Source organism: Solanum dulcamara, chromosome 11, assembly GCF_947179165.1.
Source record: "Solanum dulcamara chromosome 11, daSolDulc1.2, whole genome shotgun sequence".
NCBI lineage: Eukaryota > Viridiplantae > Streptophyta > Magnoliopsida > Solanales > Solanaceae > Solanum > Solanum dulcamara.
The window spans coordinates 60,884,182-60,906,536 of NC_077247.1; the positions used below are offsets into that span (position 1 = coordinate 60,884,182).

The 22,355-nt window shown below is 32.9% G+C and overlaps 3 protein-coding genes across 7 annotated transcripts; 2 read left to right on the forward strand and 1 right to left on the reverse strand.

Annotated features, from left to right (window-relative positions):
- The first annotated feature begins 4,324 nt into the window (after nt 1-4,324).
- Nucleotides 4,325-12,517, forward strand: LOC129874584 (ABC transporter B family member 15-like). Its single transcript, XM_055949886.1, has 7 exons — nt 4,325-4,719; nt 4,895-4,949; nt 5,281-5,459; nt 5,538-5,995; nt 8,149-8,689; nt 9,880-10,818; nt 10,934-12,517. The coding sequence occupies exons 1-7, from the start codon at nt 4,495-4,497 to the stop codon at nt 12,320-12,322; spliced, it is 3,786 nt and encodes a 1,261-aa protein (XP_055805861.1). The 5' UTR covers nt 4,325-4,494; the 3' UTR covers nt 12,323-12,517.
- On the reverse strand, nt 10,266-14,655 carry LOC129874585 (signal recognition particle 43 kDa protein, chloroplastic). 5 transcript variants are annotated; one of them, XR_008762929.1, is made up of 3 exons: nt 13,435-14,655; nt 12,959-13,117; nt 12,545-12,860 (listed from the first exon to the last, which is right to left on the reverse strand). XR_008762929.1 is itself a non-coding variant. In XM_055949890.1 (2 exons), the coding sequence occupies exons 1-2, from the start codon at nt 14,536-14,538 to the stop codon at nt 10,355-10,357; spliced, it is 1,113 nt and encodes a 370-aa protein (XP_055805865.1). In that variant the 5' UTR covers nt 14,539-14,653; the 3' UTR covers nt 10,266-10,354. The 5 variants fall into 5 exon arrangements, 3 of the variants coding, with proteins under 3 accessions (XP_055805865.1, XP_055805864.1, XP_055805862.1); XR_008762930.1 differs by having other exon boundaries at nt 12,959-13,085; nt 13,435-14,653; XM_055949890.1 differs by lacking the exons at nt 12,545-12,860; nt 12,959-13,117 and adding an exon at nt 10,266-10,363 and having other exon boundaries at nt 13,435-14,653.
- Nucleotides 14,656-15,975: 1,320 nt separating this feature from the next.
- LOC129873773 (paired amphipathic helix protein Sin3-like 2) lies at nt 15,976-20,796 on the forward strand. Its single transcript, XM_055948948.1, has 13 exons — nt 15,976-16,026; nt 16,164-16,238; nt 16,438-16,653; nt 16,737-16,917; nt 17,017-17,115; nt 17,205-17,424; nt 17,664-17,800; nt 18,071-18,146; nt 18,506-18,642; nt 19,217-19,292; nt 19,369-19,511; nt 20,295-20,393; nt 20,491-20,796. Exons 2-13 carry the CDS (start codon nt 16,165-16,167, stop codon nt 20,593-20,595), a joined length of 1,563 nt encoding a protein of 520 aa, XP_055804923.1. The 5' UTR covers nt 15,976-16,026; nt 16,164; the 3' UTR covers nt 20,596-20,796.
- Nucleotides 20,797-22,355: the final 1,559 nt, after the last annotated feature.

Sequence of the window (22,355 nt, forward strand, 5' to 3'; positions counted from 1 at the left end):
TATAATACATATTGCAGAAAACTATTTATAAAACATATATAATAAAAGTTTTATAGATGGATAATACATTTATCACATATTTTGATAGATTTATAATACATTATGTCAGTTTCTTACTACACAAACATAATATATATTTTAAAACACTTATAATACATTTATATTGTATGTATAATTCACTTTTAATACAAGTTTAGATTTATCATAATATTGTTATGTATTGCTATAAACGATAATAAATAAAAAAATATCGCTAAAATCAGTAATTAATTTTTAAAAAACACTCAATCAAGTAATTTTTCCTAATTAATTTATGACGTTTTCCCTATCTCAACATCGTGGAGGATACAAGGTTATGGTATAGAATATCTTTTTCTTCTAAAACATTTTAATTTTCCTGTTTATCCAATTTATTATACGAGCGATGTTATTTAAATCAATTTTAATTCTTATTGGAGATGGAATCGTACAGGATTAAAAAGATAGAAGCAACTTACAATTGGCCAGTACTTTCTTTTTTGAATTCTTTGTTACATTTGTTTAAAGAAAAATCTTCATGAGATGTTTCTGCACTAGAAAAAAACAGGTGGAATTGACTATAAAGTATAAACTTCGTTATTTATTTGTTCGCATCTAACATAATTTTGTAATAATCCAACAGTACATACGAGAAATTTTACTGTTTATCATTTTAGTTACATATTTGTTCATCATTATTTTTTTTTATTTTTTTGTAGTGTTCATTTTGTTTGTTTTTTCCTTTTACTAGAATTTGTAACTTTTTTTTAGAGAGTATCATGATTACTGGAAGCATCATATAAATCTTTATGAAATATCTTTATTTATTTGTTTGTTTTAGAATCCCTTAGTGGCAAGGTTATTTTTAGTATATCATATTTCCTTTTGGTTGAGGGTTTTACAGAGTTGCTGACTTGCTGGTTTCTTAGAAAAAGCGGAATAGTAATACTTTCTCCGTTTATTTTTACTAAACCAATATATATTTATTTTTATTTATCAAATTTGAAAAAATAAATTTATTTTATTATTAATTATAATTATATATATATATATTAAATTTATTATATTAGAAAAATGATATAACAACATTTTTATTTTTTAAAAAAAGAAAATAGACGAGCAGTAACTTGTCTTTGCTTGCTTAATTAGGTAGTAAACTTTTTAAAACTTTCTCATCACCAATTGCACTAACTTCAATGATTGAAAAATCTGTGACTAGCTTATAAATAATTGAGTCGAAAAGCAATATTTATTCCTTGTTGGCAGAATCTGTTTCTTTATTTTCACTTTACTTGTCTTTTGCTTTGACATCGATCAATCTATTAGTGCCTAGTGACTATAAAAATGAATGCTTATCCTATGGAAACTCATGCACATTTAATCCTAAGCCATGTGAATTAAGAAGATATTAAAATTGAAGTACTAGGAACTTAACCTTGTATTCTGTCAGATGCAAATTTGATGGGATATGCCTCGTAAATATGGGACAAGTTACATATTTAATCGGTTGATCAGAAATAATTACATTTTCTAATTAAATATATATATTATTTAATATTAAAATTATATATGTTCTGCATATTATACAAAAATATAAATTAATTGACTATTAGTTTGATGGATGGTTATTTATGTTTATTTCTATTAGTAATATACATAATGTGTCAATTTCAAATTAACAAAAATATAATCTTTCAAGTTCGTTCTTCGATGATGTTCAATAATTTTAATTATACGCACAAGAAAATGGAAATAAAAAAGATGTATGTTGTAGTATATACACATATTTTGGATCCTTTTGCCAAAAGCTTAAAGCTCGTTTGAATGGACTTATAACTTATGTCTTATAAGTCAAAAGTTTTATATTATGATTTTTTAACTTATAATTTTTGATTTATTTTTATTATTTTGACTCAAAAATAAATATTTAAAAGTATTTTTTATTTTATTCAAAAAGTTTATAAAGCGTCTAAAACTAGTATATTTTAAAAGCACTTGAAATAAGCCAAGCAAAACAGGCTCTTAAGAAGATATTGGTATATATTGAGTGCAAATTATTTGATAAATATATGGAATTTTTGAAGAGTCTATTCTCAAATATTTTTTTGTAAAATTTACATAAATTTCATAATGCTAAGATCTGATTACGTTATATCTCTTATATTTTTTCATATTATAAAAATATCTTAAAATTAAAGAATTTCGGATACATCAACAACATATATGTAGATACATTGGGGAGTGATGTATCTAAAAGGGGAGAGATATAACAGAGAAATAGGAATGTATCAGAGAGGAGATAGAGATATATCAGAGGAGAGAGGGATCGGATGTATCCGATGAAGGAGGGATGTATCAGAAAGAAAGGGGATAGAGATGTATCAGAGAAGGGAGATGGATGTATCTGAGAAGGGAGATGGATGTATCTGAGAAGGGAGATGGATGTATCTGAAAAGGGAGGAATGTATCCGAAAGGGGATAGGAATGTATCAGCGAGAGGGGAGGGATGTATCGAGATGACATTTTTATAAATTTTTTAAATAATAAATAATTTTAAAGATTATGATAAAATAAAATGTGTATTTAGATAGTTTTTTCAAAAGATTATGGGTGATCGTCCAGATTTATGTTCATTACATTAGTGTTATTATTCCTTTTTGTCACATTCATTTACTTTACTCTGATTATGACAAAAATAATTTGGCCGAAATTTATGATACTTTCTTTATTTTAAAACAAGTGGTGTTTTTAATTTGCATATACCTTTTAATAAAATTATTTATTTTTAAAAAATAAAATATATTTTAACTAATTTATACACTTAATAAATATCTTGAAAATGTTATAGCTTTTTATTAATTTTTTAATTATGTGAAACACGTTTTATTTAAATAAAAATAAAATAGAAAGAACATCACTAATACCTTCTTGATTATGTAAAAATAAAATAAAAAATAAAAACACCACTATATTTGAAATGAAGGGACTATACAGTACTTTCAAGGAAAATGTGACATGGAAGACCTATCACATTTCATATAAAGAGTTTTATAAAATTCGGCCGTATACTAACTTCAGTAATAAACATAAATCTGGAGATGACCATGCACTCATTAAATTTTCACTCCATTTTCCAACGACGAATCGAAGAATTCTGGTGGCAACATTGCAGAATCTTGAAGTATATGTTCGTTTTTGTCATTTTCCAGACTATCCCTAAGCTATATACATATCTTTATTTTTATTTTTTAATTTTCCACTGAGTGTGAGGAATCCGCATTGAGGATTCATTCGGGGGCAGTATTTTTTATAGAATTTTTTTTATATCAGGGTTTGAATTTAATAATTTTGATTAAGAATAGAGTAATTTTATTACTGCAGCACAATCCAGTCCGTCAACTATATATAAGTTTACTTTGATTTACGCATATTGTCTATTTTAAATTACATAATCGGCTCATGTCCAGTTTTTTTTTTAATTTAAAAAGTCATCTTATAAAAGGAATGCTTCCTCCTTATGAAGGGTGCGAAAAACAGAGGAAGAACATGAAACGAAAAATTATCCCATTTTCCATATTAACAACATACAGAGATATTTAATTTGGGGAATATAATCTTTAGTTTCTAAGTCTGTAATTTTGATATCCGCTGCAATATTAAGATACACAGATCATGAAAAATATACTGTTAATTTCTTTTAATTTCTCCCACCTAGAATAGCTAGAGGAAAAATTAAGGAGGCAAAGAAAATTAGAAATAACTGATAGTAGACTTTTGTTAAGTTTCTAACAGCCAGACAATATATTTGTATTTTATATTTACGTGTGTGTATATATATATTGGTAAAAATTATTAAACGTGATTTTATTCCAAGTCTTAACCATGATTCCATGAGTACTCTCATTAATTAGTTATCATAAACTCGGGCTTAAGTATGTCAAAGGGATATTTTAACAAATTTAATTAGTCGAACACTAGTTATTATATTTGTATTTATATTTTATATACACGATGAACTGCTCCAGCTATAAACTATAAGTGAAGGAGATCATTGGTGACGCAAAAAAAAAATATCATTCGAGCTAAGAGCGTCATTAATGACGATACTTGGAAAAATTTGGAAAGTCAACCGCAATACACTCTCCAGCACATGTACATTGCATTTTTTAAAAAAATTATTATATTACAACTTATACTATTTTTAGTATAATTTTTGAATATTTAAAATATTAATTTAACTTTAAATATTAGTCATGATTCGTGAAACATGATAAATAAAATTGATTGGAGTGAGTTTAAAATAGTAGCACCAATCGTGCTAAGGCCTTTCATTCCGCATGACTCTCAGTTCTCTTCCTCTATATATACCTCACATATATGACTTGTGTTTTATTGAGTTATGAACTGTCTCAATATTTTTTGTGTGTTTTATATATAGCAAAGAAACAAAAGGGTATTAATTAGTTGGGAGGAAAAATGAGTAAGAAGATGATCCAAAAGAAAAGGTACGGTTCATTTCTGTCAGTTTTCATGCATGCTGATAGCGCCGATATGTTGTTGATGACTTTAGGATTTTTGGGAGCGATTTGCGACGGAGTTTCTATGCCGGTGGTGCTTATAGTCACTAGCAAACTCATGAATAATCTTGGTGGTAATGACAGTTCAAACAGTACCGATAATTTCACCCACCATATCAATGAGGTATATATATAAATATATCTCTTATGTAACAATTGAACTTACATTTATCACGTGGAGGATTAATTTTCATCTGTATCACTAGACTATAAGCTGTGATGCTACAAATATAGATTTATGGTAACTTTATATGTATAGTTAATACAGTTTTTTTCTTTTTTTGTTTATGTGACTGCAGAATGCTTTGGTTCTGGTTTTCCTGGCATGTGGACAATGGGTCGCGTGTTTTTTAGGTTTGTCTAATTTCTTTCCATTATTTTCGACTGTTGAATTAGGTCTCATCCAAAAGCTAGCTCAAAATGAGGAGGATTGAGTCTTATAAGGTGTTCATTAATCTCATTAACCACCAATGTGAACTTTTGTCATTTTTCAATATTAACATATTTATTTTCAATTAAACTCAATATTTTTGAGACAAAATATGCATATAAATATAATTTTGAATGTATAAACTCAAAAATATAATGAGTTGAGTGATAAAAAGTCATAGGTTGACCTTATAATGAATTCGGCCAATTTCTTTTGCTTAATTATAGTATGTTTTTTTAATGATATTTGTTTTAGAGGGATTTTGTTGGACAAGGACAGCAGAGAGGCAAGCGTCAAGGCTACGAATAAGCTACTTGAAAGCAGTTCTAAGGCAAGATGTGGGATATTTTGATCTACATGTTGCCAGCACTGCCGATGTCATAGCTAGTGTCTCTAGTGACAGTCTTGTAATTCAAGAATGCATTAGTGAAAAGGTTAGGCTATTAATTTCGTCGCTAATTTTCTCTTATTAATTTTTACAATGTTTATAATATTGAAATTAATTAGTATAGGTACCAGTTTTCTTGATGAACGTAGCAACATTTATTGGATCATACGTGGTAGGATTCGTGATGATTTGGAAGCTGGCACTAGTGGGATTTCCCTTTGTTATTTTTCTAGTAATTCCAGGTCTTATGTATGGGAGGGCTCTAATGGGAATAGCAAGAAAAATCAGGGACGAATATGGTAAAGCTGGAACAATTGTGGAACAAGCAATTTCTTCTGTAAGAACAGTTTATTCATTTGTGGGAGAAAACAAAACAATAGCAGAGTATTCGAATGCTCTTCAAGGAACAGTTGATTTGGGATTAAAGCAAGGTTTAGCAAAAGGATTGGCAATTGGAAGTAATGGCATCGTTTTTGCAATTTGGTCCTTTATGTCATATTATGGTAGCAGAATGGTCATGTATAATGGACAACATGGTGGCACCGTTTTTGCCGTCGGCGCTGCAATTGCTATCGGCGGACTGTCAGTATCTCCACCTTATCTCATACTATTTCCGATTCAATTTCACATCGTTTAAAGATATTTTAAATTTTTTTAATTTCATTTATAAAAAGAATAGAGCATACTTATTTTTTTTCTTGATAATTCTTTAATTTAATTTTTTCAAATAATTTGTTTAAATTCATATAAGAGAACATTTGGTACATTCTACATAAATCGAAATCAAATAAACAAATTAAAATGGAGAAACTAATATATTCATTTTCCTTCACGATTATGGATATTCCTTAGGGGTTGTTTGGTTATTAAGATTAGGGATTAACTCTGTATATATTTTGGGATTAAAATTTATTCGATATTTGGTGGTGGGTGTTAGATATAACTTGAAGAAATTCTACACCAAGATTATGAAATTTATCCTCAATATTATGGTATAATATTATTGTATTATGTTAACCAAACAATCCCTTAAATAAATAGAATGGCGTTTTCTACCGGTTCTTGCTATATTTTTTGTAGTATACTTTATTATAGGCTTATGTCATCGAATAAATCACTTAGATATCTTTATTAAGACTATTATCTATTAGTCACTTTAATATTAACGAATATATATCTATTAAACATAAAATGAAAAAAAACTATAAAAATATTGTGAGTGTAGTTCACACGCATTTCTTAGAAAAAACAAACAAATAAAATTACGACACATAATACGTTTCCCAATCTAACAATAAAATATAATATTTTAATTTTAAAAAATATAAAATATTTTGTAGTCTTTAATAATTTAGAAAATTAATTGACAAAAAAAATAAAAAAGCAAATCCCCTCGCCCCTCTTCCCCCGACCTGACCCACTAACCTTTTACCCTTTCTTCTTCGTCCCTATAACCCCGCCGACCACCATTAATTTCTCCGGCAATAATATACAGAACAAAAAAGAAAATATCTCCCCCTCGTCCAAATCCATTCACCCAATCCTTTGTCTTTTTTGTTCTTCTCTTGTCACCCGCTATTTTCTAGTTCTCCATTGATTATTGAGATTTTTGTAAAAAAAAATTGACGTTGATAAATTATTTTGAAATCGGTGGCGAAGAAAAATTGAAAGTATATTGAATTTTTTTATATTATTTTTAGTAAGTTTAATGAGTGGTGATGTTTGTTGAGTGATCAAAAATAGAGATGATGAATATCGATCTAATTTTTTTAACTTCAATGTCCGAATTTTTTTGCTTCTTGAAAATTAAATTAGCCGATTTGGTTTTGTTTTCTAAAAAAAAAAATGAAGAAACAAAAGAACCAAGCAAAAGCTAAAGCTGAGAATTTAAAATCTTTAAAATGATGGGTTGGAGAAGAAGAAGAAGACTGGTACATGGGTATGGGATTGGGTTGTTTCTTTTTATGAATTAAGAGACTAATTTCTTTTTCTTTTCTTTTTTTAGTTATTTAGTATGTCAAGTGTCAAAAAATAAGTATAAATTTATAAAATAAAAATCAGAAGCTTGTCACAGCGCTCACTAATGGTGAAACACACTTATTTTGCCATATCAATATTTTGTATTTAATAGGTATATATTTTAAATAATTTAGATATTTAATAGATACAAATTTTAATTAAAATGTTCAAATAAAATATGAGAACAATTTTAACTGTCCGTCAAAAACTTAAGGCTTTATTATATCTAATAGATTGGATGTGTAGCCCCACAGGCCACAACACCAAGTTTTTATATGTCCGTTGATTTTATTCTTTTTTCAAAATTAGGTATATATCGTAGTTCAAGTTTTGTCTTTTCATGAAAAAAAAATATTTCTCCATCTCCAACTGCACACTGAGAACTAATTTTCCAATAAAATGTTTGTAAAAATGAATTACCTTTTGGAACATATTTTTAGAAAAAAATATTCATCATATAACTAACACGGAAGATAATTTCAAACTTCGGAAATAGGACAAGTTGGACAAACCTCGAGAACGTGTGATGGTTCAATTTTTTGGACTGTTCATTTATTTCCAAATAAGACACATTTGATAATACTGCGTACTATTACTACAATTCCACCAAATTCCTTAGAATCATTTACGTGCTCCGTAGTTTATGGTTGTTGTTTCATATGCTTTAGCAGATTTTTTAGTAATTTATAAAACGTGATTTTTTTATTACTGAACAGATCATTGGGTTCTGGTTTGTCCAACCTTAAGTATTTTTCTGAAGCAAGTGCAGCAGGTGAACGTGTAGTGGAAGTGATAAAACGGGTACCAAAAATAGATTCGGACAATATGGAGGGCCAAATATTGGATAACGTGACGGGTGAAGTGGAATTCAAACACGTTGAATTCGCATACCCGTCAAGACCCGAAAGCATAATTTTGAAAGATTTTAGCCTAAAAGTCCCAACGGGTAAAACAATGGCATTAGTGGGAGGAAGTGGTTCGGGCAAGTCTACAGTAGTAGCACTACTGCAGCGATATTATGACCCACTTGTGGGTGAAATTCTTTTTGATGGGATCGCTATTGATAAACTGCAACTCAAGTGGCTAAGGTCACAAATGGGTCTAGTGAGTCAAGAGCCTGCACTTTTTGCAACTACAATTAAAGAAAATATACTTTTTGGGAAGGAGGATGCATCTATGGAACAAGTTATTGAGGCTGCAAAAGCTTCTAATGCTCATAACTTCATCTGTCAGTTGCCTCAGGGTTATGATACCCAGGTGTGTGTTCCCTTTTGTACTTTACCTTTTTTTACTTTGTCCTTATCCTTACAAAATGATGATAAAATAATTGATCCGTCCAAATTTAAATTGGTTAGGTTAATGACTCACTTGTTGACTTGATTGGATGACGAATAATCCATTGAAATAGTGTTGCTCAAAATGCAACTCAAACCTACACCTACAAAAATAATTTAGCTTTCAAAAGGCAAATTAAAAAAGGAGGGAAGTTTGGATCATGTTGTGCGAGTCAAGTTATACCCCTTTATTTAATTCAAATTGATTCATTCCACTTTGAGCAAATTGAATCTTATGGCCTATTTTGATCCATTCAGTTTTGATTCATCCCGTCCATTTGTCCCCTCTATAGACTTCATATTATCTCTAGAAAATTAAAATTAGTTGTTGTTACTTTCAATTAGTATTTGACATACTAGCACGAAGGAGTAGTATTCTTGTCTTGCTAAATATGTTCTCACGCTGATTTCCACTTTGGCCATAAGCAAGTCGCTGTTACTGAATAAGCTTTGTTCCCACGATTTGAGTTTAAATGATTAATTCTTTAGTGTTAAAAGAATTTTAAAAGGCACTTCACTAATGCCTTATTGATTATAATTATTATGTCCCAGTTCAAAGAATTTTCTTAGCTATCATTGTCCTAACATGTTATCAAATAAATGGATTCTGCTGTGGAGTATGTCATCAAATGGTTTGACCAAATAAACTAATCCAAAATTCTATATGGTGCTGCCAGAGTTTTGTCTCTCTTTCTCCCTCCCATTCATTTAGTAGACTTTTTTTCCCAATCAATTTAAAGTTATCGCTCAATATATTGCAATAAGTATATTTCATTTTTTCTATTTGGGACATCACAAACAACAACAACATATCCATTGTAGTCCCATAAAGTGAGATTGAGAAGGATGGAGTGTACGACATACCTTACCTCTACTTTAGAGACAGAGAAGTTGTTTTCAATAGAAAAAACAATATTCGGGACATCGTAATTCTTAGTTGAATACATCATTATTTCATTCATGATACTAACAAAGGCTAGAATCTCTAAACTCAATGAAGTGCAAAAAGCATTTTACTGAACTAAGTTTATCCATACTACCATATCAAAAACAAAAATGTAGAAACTTTGAACTCATAAAGATTAAATTTTAGATCCGACTCTGTGCATATAGGTGGGAGAGAGAGGTGTACAAATGTCTGGGGGGCAGAAGCAGAGGATAGCTATAGCAAGAGCCACAATCAAGTCACCCAGAATACTCCTCCTAGACGAGGCAACCAGTGCGCTTGACTCTGAATCTGAACGAGTGGTGCAGGAAGCTCTAGACAAGGCCGCTGTTGGCCGCACCACAATCATCATAGCCCATCGCCTTTCAACTATTCGCAATGCTGACCTTATTGCCGTGGTCCAAAATGGCCAAGTCAAGGAAATTGGCTCACACGATGAGCTAATTGAAGACGAAAATGGACTATACACTTCCTTAGTCCGTCTCCAACAAACTGAAAACCCCAGTGATGAAATCTCGATTGCACCAACCAATAGAAACACTGTTTTTACCCCATCAAATTTGAATTCTGGATTCGCCTCTGACCATGACGTACAAAATACAAGCAGCCGAAGGCTTTCAATTGTGAGCAGGTCGAGTTCAGCTAACTCAGCTGCACAAAGCCGTAGATTTGATCAAAATGCAACAATTTCCAGTACTACAGAACAAGTATTTCCAGTACCTTCATTCAAAAGGCTGCTGGCAATGAATTTGCCAGAATGGAAGGAGGCAACATTGGGATGCATAGGAGCAATTTTGTTTGGTGGAGTTCAACCAGTGTATGCTTTTGCAATGGGGTCAATGATATCTGTCTATTTCTTGCCAAGTCATGATGAGATTAAGGAGAAGACAAAAATATATGCCCTGTGTTTTCTGGGGTTGGCATTCTTTTCCCTTTTTGTCAATGTACTTCAGCACTATAACTTTGCAGCCATGGGGGAGAAATTGACTAAAAGGATCCGGGAGAGGATGTTGTCCAAGATGCTTACTTTTGAAATTGGGTGGTACGACAAGGAAGAGAATTCCACCGGTGCTGTTTGCTCTAGACTAGCTAAGGATGCCAATGTGGTACGTCCACTAGTACTCTTAAGAGTGTAACTTTCATACACGAACAATGTAAAGAAATTTTTATGGAATCAGGTAAAATCTAATGATAACATTTGCTGGTTATACAAATGTGCAGGTGAGATCGTTGGTTGGGGACAGGATGGCTTTACTCATTCAAACGATTTCTGCGGTGACTATAGCTTGCACAATGGGCTTAGTTATCGCGTGGAGACTTGCATGGGTCATGATAGCGGTCCAGCCTCTCATCATAGTGTGCTACTATTGCAAGAGGGTGCTATTGAAAAACATGTCTAAAAAGTCCATAAAGGCCCAAGAAGAAAGCAGCAAGTTGGCAGCTGAAGCAGTTTCCAATCTAAGAACAGTAACGGCCTTCTCCTCCCAGGCCCGGATTCTCCAAATGCTCAAGAAAGCCCAAGAAGGCCCACTAAGAGAAAGCATACGCCAATCATGGTTTGCTGGAATTGGGCTTGGCACTTCTAACAGTCTCATGACATGTACTTGGGCTCTTGATTTCTGGTATGGTGGCAAACTCATGGCAGAAGGCCTCATAGGAGCTAAAGCGCTCTTCCAGACATTCATGATTTTGGTTAGCACTGGGCGTGTCATTGCAGATGCTGGAACCATGACTAATGATCTAGCAAAGGGTGCAGATGCTGTTGGGTCGGTCTTTGCAGTACTAGATCGACATTCTTTAATCGAGCCAGAGGATTTGGACGGTTACAAGCCCAAGAAAATAACAGGCAATGTGGAGCTGTGCAATGTGGATTTCGCATACCCTGCTAGGCCCAATGTGATCATCTTCATGGGGTTTTCAATAAAAATCGAAGCAGGAAAATCAACAGCATTGGTAGGACAAAGTGGATCAGGAAAGTCCACTATAATTGGTCTGATAGAGAGATTCTATGATCCCTTAAGTGGCCTAGTGAAAATAGATGGCCGTGACGTAAAATCATACCACTTGAGATCATTGAGGAAACACATTGCACTTGTAAGCCAAGAACCAACATTATTTGCAGGAACCATAAGGCAAAACATAGCCTATGGAGCATCAGAAGAAGTGGACGAATCAGAAATAATTGAGGCTGCGAAGGCAGCAAATGCACACGATTTCATCTCAGCATTAAAAGACGGCTATGAAACTTGGTGCGGGGACAGGGGACTGCAGTTGTCAGGAGGACAAAAACAGCGAATTGCAATAGCACGTGCAATATTGAAAAATCCGGGGGTGCTATTATTGGACGAGGCAACGAGTGCATTGGACAGTCAATCGGAGAAAGTAGTACAAGATGCACTTGAGAGAGTGATGGTTGGGCGGACAAGTGTGGTGGTGGCACACAGACTAAGTACTATACAGAATTGTGACACAATTGCTGTATTGGACAAAGGCAAAATTGTGGAGAAAGGGACTCACTCTTCTTTGTTAGCTAAAGGACCTAGTGGAGTTTACCACTCTCTTGTAAGCCTTCAAAGAACACCAAACTCTGGCAACACCTTCAACAGTTAATCTCATCATCAAATGAGATCGGGTTGATATTCCCCAATAATCTTGAAGCCAAACAGACTCTTCTTTTTCCTTGTTTTCCTACTTTCTTTCCCAAACAACTCTTTGGGAGATTTGTGGGCTGCTTGGAAACCTTTGTCCCATTTTAATGTATAGATATTTTGGTATTGTTAGAAATAGATTTAATTTAACTTTCTATTTCATCTTGTTAAGAGCAGAGCTTCATAGATAAATTGTTCAATCAGGTATTAAAGGTAACATCTTATAACCTAAATACTAAAAGACCCCAGAAGGCCAGAAGAGACTAGAAGTCCGGCATAGTGAAAAGTATCAACAACTTAAACACTGATCAAGTAAATAACAATTTTCATCATTGAAACAGATAACACTGAAAAGAGGAACGGGAAATCCTAATATAATTAGCTGAGTCTTGAGAGATCAGAAATGAGATGTCACGATTTTCACAATTTCAGTGCCTCCCATGGATTTGATGTCAATAGGAAACAACAGAAAACATCATCCATACAACCTGAAATTGCTTCTGCTTTGAATAGCTTCAGTAACCAATATTAGATTGGTAAAAGCTATCAGCTACACTTCAAATCCTAAATCAACAAAATAAATCTGCTAAAAACTCACCTTCAGACTGCATACTCAGAAGTCAGGATTCTAACACCAACACAACTTCACAAAAGGATGAAACCTTGGTGCCACATTTGCAAAAGTAACTCACAACTACCATCACCTTTTAACTTGATGCTATCTCCTAGAATCTTCATGGACCTTCAGAGGGTTTTTCTTTCATTCAACAAAGATATCAATTCAAGAGTTAAAAGCATCCACCTCTACAGAGGACTTCGGACAATCACCAATAGATAGAACATGATATTTTGATTGGAAAGTAGATTTAGCATCATTTAAGAATTTAGATATGCTAAAGGGTGATCTACAACTTCTCAGACTTGGATCACTAGATAGAAAAATTATCCTCAACCTGTCAGACAACCTCGGAAGTACATAAATTACCACAACTATGGTTCATAAAACAAAAGTGCATTATATAACCACGGAAAAGGAAAATACAAGCCAAAAGAGAAACCATGAATTCAACTTACAATTTTCTGTTGACCCTTTTCAAAATCTTCTATCAGAAGGGGATCAACATTTTCTTCGGGTTCCCATGTAGCCTCCTCAATATCAGTCCATTTAACCAAGTATTCGCCTTTCCTGTCCTCGCCCTCTCTCTTCTCCAGGATGCACTCTGCCTCTGCATATTCCAATCCAGCCTCAAAATCTCTCACCAAATCCTCAGATATCAGCCATGCTTTAACCCATTCATTATCCTCCCCATCCTTCCATTTCACTAAATACTCTACATTTTCACCTTTCCCTCTCTTCTCCAGTATCTCCTCCACTTGTGCATACTCGAAAATTGCATCCTCCAACACCCTAATCACATTCTCTAATCCCAATCTCCTCGCGAACTGCATTGGGTTTCCTTTAGGTGTTTGATTCAAGATCATCCTAGCCAAGCTCAGCGGCGTTTGCCCTCTGTAATCCTGCACCTCGGGGTCTGCGCCGAGCTCAATTAGCAGCTTGGCGACCCCAGGCTTGACATAGCCGGCAGCCATATGTAGAGCCGTCAATCCGCCGTTCCTATCGCGGTAATTGACGTCGGCGCCGGCTTCAGCGAGCAGCTTGACGCAGGACTCCGACCCGAGTCCCGAGACAAAGAGCAAAGCCGTTCGTCCGTCGTCATCAACAGCGTCCACATCTCTGTCGTCCTCAGCTTCGATAAGTTCCCGAAGAGCGGATTCGTCTGGCTTTTTCGCGGCGTTCCACCAAGGGGTTTCGTACTCAGCAACAACATCTTTAGCGATGAAATCAGAGGGAACCCAGGTAGGGGCATGTTCGTCTTTCCACTCTATCAAGTACTCCATTCCTTTCCCACCTTCAATTGCTCGACTCCCAATGATTTTGTTAACTTCTCCGTACGTTTCTTCCGCATCGTAATCTTCAAACTCTTCTCCTCCTCCTTCTGCTGCTGCTGCTCGTTGCTGCTGGTTCTGAAGCGTGGCAAATAGAAGCGGTAAATTATTATTATTCCGTTTTTTAAGTGGGAGAAAAGGCTGATGGGGTGTAGGAGAGAAGGTGGAGAATTGAGGAGAGAATTTGAGTTTGAGTCGGGAGAGAGAGGAATTGACGAAGAGAGCATCCATTGGGGAAGTTGGAAGGAGGTGTGCTGGCGCTGCTTCTTTTGAATGGCCATGAACATCTCCATAATCCCATGACAAGGATGCCTTTTAGGATAAGATATCAGTAAATGTCTGAGTTGGCGTTTACTCAAAATGGTTGAACATCACCCAGCCTAATTGTGCTAAAGTTGTAGCTACTGCCTTCATTTTTATGTCGATTTTATAAGTTTCAATCAATAATAGATTGAGAATTGGAGTTAGGCTTGAAACCAAGCAAGAAGTTCACAATTGTTTATTTTTTTTGTTAATATCTATTTAATCTGCTTATTTACATAATATTCTAATTTTGGCATAATACATCCATACGTCATTTAATTTGGATTCTACCGATATTTATTTTTTTCAATTTTGGGTATGCACAAATAATACTTAAATTTGTATAAAATTGAATAAGTATACACACACATTTTATGTCGAATAATACCACGTAGGACGTAAAATTACAGTGTAGAACGTCACAATGGATGAATATGTCTATTTATTTAATTTTATACAAGTTTAAGTGTATACTCAAAGTTAAAGGCCATGAATATGAGTTGAGGTCAAGTTAAAAGACTCATTTATGTATTATATCTTTAATTTTCTGTGTTTCTATTTAATCCGCTTATGTTCGTAATATTTAAAAAATTTATGTTTTAGGCGAGAGAAGCTAAGAAAAAAATGATAGAGGACATTCACAAAGAAGCTCTTGGGCATTTTAGAGGATCATAAATTTTATAAATTTTCACCCTTAAAGCTGATTCATTTCATTTAATTTTATACAAATTTTGTTATAAGTACTTATACCAAATTCAACATATTAGATCAACGCACAAGCCATAACCAAGCCCGTTTAAGCTTCGACTAAGAAGACAATTGCTTTTGCATTTATAAATAATTGTGTGAACGTTTAATTATTCTGTACTCAAACTAGAAAATATGAATTTTGAGAAAAAGAATTAGGAGTCAGACTAATAATCAAATAACAAATATATTTTCACGGGTTTTTTTGGGTATAAATTTGAGGTACACACGCAACACACCTACTCAAAATTAATCTTATAAAATGCCCAATAAAGAAAAACAATTAATGATTAATAATACATGACAATATGTGAAATGCATCTTTATTATTGGATTACACTACTTTGACTTCATAACATTTTTAATTCAACAAACTGAATCAAGTCAATATATAATCATAACTTGAGTGAATGACTAAAAAAAATTGTTTTTGCCAGGGGTTAGCAGCCTAAAAACAATTCATTAAAATATTAGAGAATGAATAAAATATCCCAAAGTTTGACCAAATTGTCAACCACCCAGCAGGACAAGGAAGAAATTTTATTCCACGCTGTCAATAGTAGTATACTAATATACGTTACAAGAATATATATATATATATATGTGTAGTCACGTTACTAGCATATCATTGTTTTGCCCAACGTTAGAGAGAGTGGAGAAAATATTAGGGTTCGGCCATTTCTAAATATTTTTCACTTTGTTTGAATAATTTTTATGGTTAAACGGGTAATTTTTTCTATTGATTAATTCTTAATAAATATTCTTATTTACTAGCACAACTTGTTGTTGCTGTACTATTTTTGCAGCATGGCACGATTGAGAGTCTATGTATCTGGTAACCAGAGATTTAGGCGGGCAATTGATTATTCCCGTAGAGAATCGTAAGATATGTTCACTGTCATTTTAACTACATGAATTGTTTTGATTTGTAGTGTTTTAATTTAGGTTAAAGGCAAAAACAAAAAGGGCTGATTTTTCAGTCACTTATAGTTGATAATCTCATTTTTGATTTGACTTCGTTATGCCACCCTTTTTGATAGTTCTGATGTATATGTTTTTTTTCCCTCTTGGATGAATTAGGTATGGTCAATCACAAGTTCGTCAAAGTGGTTTGGGCAGAGGAGGAATGGGCAGACGCAACGCTGGCAGAAGTGGAGCTGGTGCTAGTGTTAGTAGCCCAAAACTGACAACTTATGATGCGTTGTCTTATTTGAAGGAAGTTAAGGACACCTTTCTAGGCGAAAGGGAGAAGTATGACATCTTCCTTAATGTCATGCAAAATTTTAAGGCTCAAAGGTTTGCTACTACAATTTGCCTAGTGTCATGTTTAGTGTTTTATGCGGGACTTATTCCACAAGTCTGTGATATTTTCTTCACAGAATGGATACTATTGGTGTCACAACAAAATTGAAAGATTTGTTTAAAGGGCATCCTAGGTTGATCATTGGATTCAACACTTTCTTGCCCAAGCGTTATGAAATAACCCTCAATGATGAAGATGAGGCTCCTCCAAAGAAAGTTGAGTTTGAAGAAGCGATCAACTTTGTGAACAAAATAAAGGTTGCATTTCTGTTGCCTCCCAGTTTAAACAATAATGGTCTGCCTTTTTCTTCTTTAAGAAGCATTAGTCCTAACTTACTGGGTTATCATTTCCTGCAGACACGTTTCCAAAATGATGATCATGTGTACAAATACTTCTTAGACTTTTTGGACATGTATTGGAAGGAGCACAAGGGAATCAATGAGGTGTACCGTGAGGTAATACTTTTTTTAATTGGGTATACATAGATATTTTAGATGATCTTTATGTTTTAAGTTTGTTACTATTTGTCATATTATATGTGTAGGTTGCCGTACTTTTCAGTGACCATCCAGATTTGATAGATGAGTTCACTAGATTCATGCCAGATACTTCAGGAACTGCCAATCCATTGCCTCTGAAGCGCTGCCCTATGGATAGGATTGAGGATTATAAAGAACCTGATAATAAGAACGAACTGGATCTAAGCAAGAAGCAGCACCCTGGTAAAATGAATTCTTTTGGGAAGTTTGAAGATGCCCTGAAAAGTGAGTTCATGGTTAGCATTGTCTGAATATCTGTATTTGATGTGCTGCATTAGAATCTTCCACTATTAGCTATATGGTTTGTGATGACACTGATCTATTAATAAGTATGTATCAATTCATTTTTCAGGCTATTTCACTTTGTTTTTTGGTAAAGTTCATGGTGTATGCATTTGTTTTAAGCATAGAGTTGCTGAGTTTTGTTAGTATGCTTTTTAATATGATTTCCTTGATCTTTTCAGATTCGTGTAGCAAAGGGTTCACTTTCTGTGAAAAGGTAAAGGAAAGCCTACAAAGTTCAGCTGATTATCTGTCATTCTTAAACAGTCTCCGTATTTACAGCACAGAAACGATTACAAGGAACGAGTTACAAAGTTTGGTATGTCTATCATGCATTGCTCCAATGTGACATTTATCTTTGTTTATAATATTTGCTTTCTGTTGTTCGGTTGGGCTCTCTGTAGGCGGTATTAGAGTCATTTATGCAAGACATATCCTCTCTTTTGAGTTTTGACCAACAAAAGGGAGAAACAGTGGTACTGTATCCTGTTTTTACAGGATTTTGTGGTTTTAATGTCTTTTGAATGATATACAAGTCAGTCTTCTTGTTGTTTAAGCATCATTGATTGAAGCATGTTACCAATTTCAGGTTGCTCATAAACTTGGAAAATATCCTGATCTTATGGAGGGTTTCAGTGAATTTTTGGACTGTTATGATCGAGTTGGTAAGTCTACAAATTTCATGATGGTAAAATTGTTGTGTCATTTTGATTGGTTCCTGCTTTGCAGCTGGATCAATTGCAGGTGTAATGAGCCAGAGAAAGTCTTGAATAATTTTTCATTGAGATTTTGTTATAAGTACTTTACGTCAAGAAACAAGATGGCAATTGAAATTTCGTTAAAACAATCTCCAATAAGACATCAGAATTCGTCGTGATTAATATTCTATTAGTATGTTGCTAAACTTTCATGGTTTCTGTTCAGTCTGTTTCACTTCGTTTTTGGTTAAGTTCTTGACGTATGCATTTGTGTTTGCTGAGTTTGGTTAGTAGGCTTTTTAATAGGATTTGCTTGATCTTGGCAGATATGTATACAAAAGGGTTCACTTTCTGTGAAGAGGTAAAAGAAAGACTGGGAAGTCCAGCTGATTATCAGACATTCTTGAAATATCTTCGTATTTACAGCAGAGAAATAATTACAAGGGAGCAGTTACAATGTTTGGTACGTGTATCATGCATCTAATCTATTTTTTTGCTCCTATATGACAGTACTCTTTGCTTATAATTTCTGCTATCTATGGTTTGGTTGATATTCATGCAAACCATAGGTTAGACAAGTGGTACATTGAACACCAACCCAATCGTGAGGAATAAATCCTTGCAACTACGAAAACTATAACAACCCCTATAACAGATGCTTCGTCGGTTCTTTTTTTATTTCCAAGATGCTTTGTCATGCTTTCTATAGTATTTTGTCATGATTTCTTCACTTTTCTTATTTCTTTTTTGATCTGCTTTGATATGCTTCCTTGGGCCAATGAGCTATTGAAAATAACCTATCTACCTCCCAAGGCAGGGATAAGGTCTTCATACTTTATCTTCCCTTGACCCCACTTGTGGGTGAAATTACATTGAGTATGTTGTTGTCGTCTCTCTTTTGACTGACAAAGTGAAGAAACAGGGTACTGAATCCTGTTTTTACAGGATTTTGTGGTACTGATGTCTGTGAAATGATGCACAAGTCGGTCTGGTTGTTTAAGCATCATAAATTTGAAAGCATGCTCTACTCATTTCAGGTTGCTAATACACTTGGAAAACATCCTTATCTTATGAAGCGTTTCAATGAATTTATAGAGCGTTATGAACGAGCTGGTAAGTCTTGAACGAGTTGTGTCACATGCACAATATATATGAGTGTTTCCAATCTGATTGGCTACTGCTTTTGCAGTTGGATTTCTTGTAGGTGTAATGACTAAGTGGAATGAAGAGCATACTAATTTCAAGTTAGTAAAGGAAGAAGAGAAAGACAAAGAGGCTCCTCCACAGGGAATTGAGTCTGAAGAAGCTATCAGCTTTGCGGAGAAAGTAAAGGTTATTCTCCTGCCCTCTTTTTTTCTTCAAATCACAAATAATATTCTGCAAGTCTAATTATACCAAATTTCTGTTGTCTATTTTAATAAATAAAAACAACACAGTTGAAAGTAGAATTTTAAACAAATTTTATTTTTATTGCCCTCGAAATATATTCACCCAAACAATTATGCATTATTTTCAATTTGAAGCCCGGCTACATAAAAAGGAGGTCCAATAACTTAGACAAATTACACTGAAAGTATCCTAATTATAGTGAACAAATTCTTAATGAGTCCATATAAATTAAAACACTTTCAATAGCTATAACTTTTTCTTCAAAAATATAATTCCATGTTGGAAAAGGTAGTTATATTTTGCTAGAATCATGTTAGCTAAATCTCGCAACTATTATTATTTCACCTACAAAGCCACCCACTCAATTCAAGTTATATTTTTCATAGATATTGTTGACGTGAATTTTTTCTAAAGCTTATATTGGTTGATTGACTTTGTAGGTGAAATTGTAATAGTTGGTTGACTTTGTAGATGAAATGACAATAGTTGAGTGACTTTTCTATTACAAAACAGAGTTGTTATAGCTTATTGGATTAAGATTACCTCAATTTTTGATAGAACATACTTCTGTACCATAAATTATACAAAATATGAAATGCACTTGTGAAAGTTAAATTTTTTATCAACATTGCTATTGGAGTCTAGTGCTTTTATAATAGTACATATATAGAAATATAGATAAAACATGAGTCCTAACTTACTTGTTGGGGCTATCGCTTCGTGCAGGAACGTTTTCGAAACGACAATCATGTGTACAAATCCTTCTTAAACATTTTGAAGATGCACAACAAGGAGCACAAGAACAGCTATGAAGTCTACCATAAGGTGATAAAACATTTTTTACTTTGGATGCACAAATATTATTAGATAATCTTCATGTTTAAATTTGTGACTATCTTTTTTTATTTTATTTTATGTGCAGGTCGCCATACTTTTCAAGGATCATTCGGATTTGTTTGATGAGTTCACTAAATTATTGCCAGATTCTTCAGCTGATTTCATGCTTAGGAATGTATTGATCAGTTAACCATCCTCTTTAGTTCCTTATAATAATGCTATTGGTATGACTTAAGCTTCCCAAGGAGTTCGACTTGATATTCTTAGGAAGATTGGTTCGTTGCTTGGAATTCTTTGTTCTATTTCTAATGACTAGAGATTCAGTTTTATTAGCAATAAAAATATTAGTACTAAATGGTTTGTTTGAATAATATCATCTTTCCTTCCAGCAGATCAAGAAAAAATTCATTCATCCTTTAATTTTCTTATTTATAACATACGATAATAACTTTTTTATACATATGTAGAGATATAATGAAATAAAAATTGAATATGTACTTCCATATCTGCAACCTGTGGGATAAAACTTGTTGAAATCAAAGTGGTGACTTAAATAGCTTTGCCGCCCCCCGCCACCCCATCCCACCCCCAAAAAAGTGAGAGGCATCTTTCTGCCTCTTTAATGATGATAATCGAAGGATAAAATATTGAGTTCAACATAGAAATAGAAAAACAGCAACAACAACAAATAATAAATACCTGAAATAAAGAAATTAACATGAAACAAGAAAATAGAACAATAACATGTAACAACGTGTGATTACTTTCTAATGATCTATTCTAATCCTCGAACTTTATATCCTCATATATAGGGTCATGTATTAAATAAGTTTGAATTTTATATATATATATATATATATAGCTTGTATTAGCTTAAATTCGAGTGACTTTAATTTGCAATGCTTAAGTTATATTCAATATTAATATTGTTTGATGTGCTACTATTATTTTCTTTAAATTATTTGGATATGATGTTGCATTACATAAAGTAGTTTTTTTTTTTTTTTTTAGAGTTTTAGGTGATAAAGTTGATAAAACAGTTTCATACGCAATAAACTTGTATAATATTATGTAGAGTAGTCACTTATATGTCAATAATTTGTCTCAACTTTTAAATTCTGACATGAATTAGAGAATCGAATCATTGTTATTAACTTTAGTACTTAACATGCTTTCAATTGCAAATTAATATAATGAGACTCAAATATATTTATCGATAAAAAAATCTCTGTCATCCAAAAAAAAAATTGTGATGCTCTATCTACGAGCTCAATTGAAGTCCCAATTAGTGCTTTATTAAAATTCGTTCTTTAAATTTTAATAAATGTAATTCTTATATTTGATCTTACTTTTTTTTGTACTTTGTCTTAAATTATTTATTTTGGTAAATTAAATATTTTATATAGTATACCTTCATTAAAATTTATAAAGTGATATGTGTTACCGTGGGAAGCACGGCCGTTACCTAGTTATAGTATAGAAGGTTCCCTCTTTGTCGATTTTCTTCGTCTAAAACACACCCTCCAACCATTGAACCGATATCATTACTGTATTCTTTTATTTATGAACTAAAAAAAGAAAAAAGAAACCCAAAGATTTATTTATTTAAGTGAAAAACACAAATTGATGATGAATTTTTTTGAAAGATTTCATCAAAGATTAAATAAAAATTGAAACAATAATAAAGAAATTAAGAAGAATTTACCTGAAACTTAAAACTAGAAAAAGTAAGAAAAGATTTGTTAGGCAGCGAAGATAATTGCTGGTAACTTAGAAGATGAAACCGAAGATTTGTTTATATAACCACATGAAGTGAATTTGAAGCACAAGTAAAATGCAAAATATATATTGTTTTAATAAATTAGGTTAGAATGACAGATATACCCGGTTTTTTATGCTTCATCTTCTTATTGAAAAATTGCTAGATTTTTGTTAGCATGAAATTACATT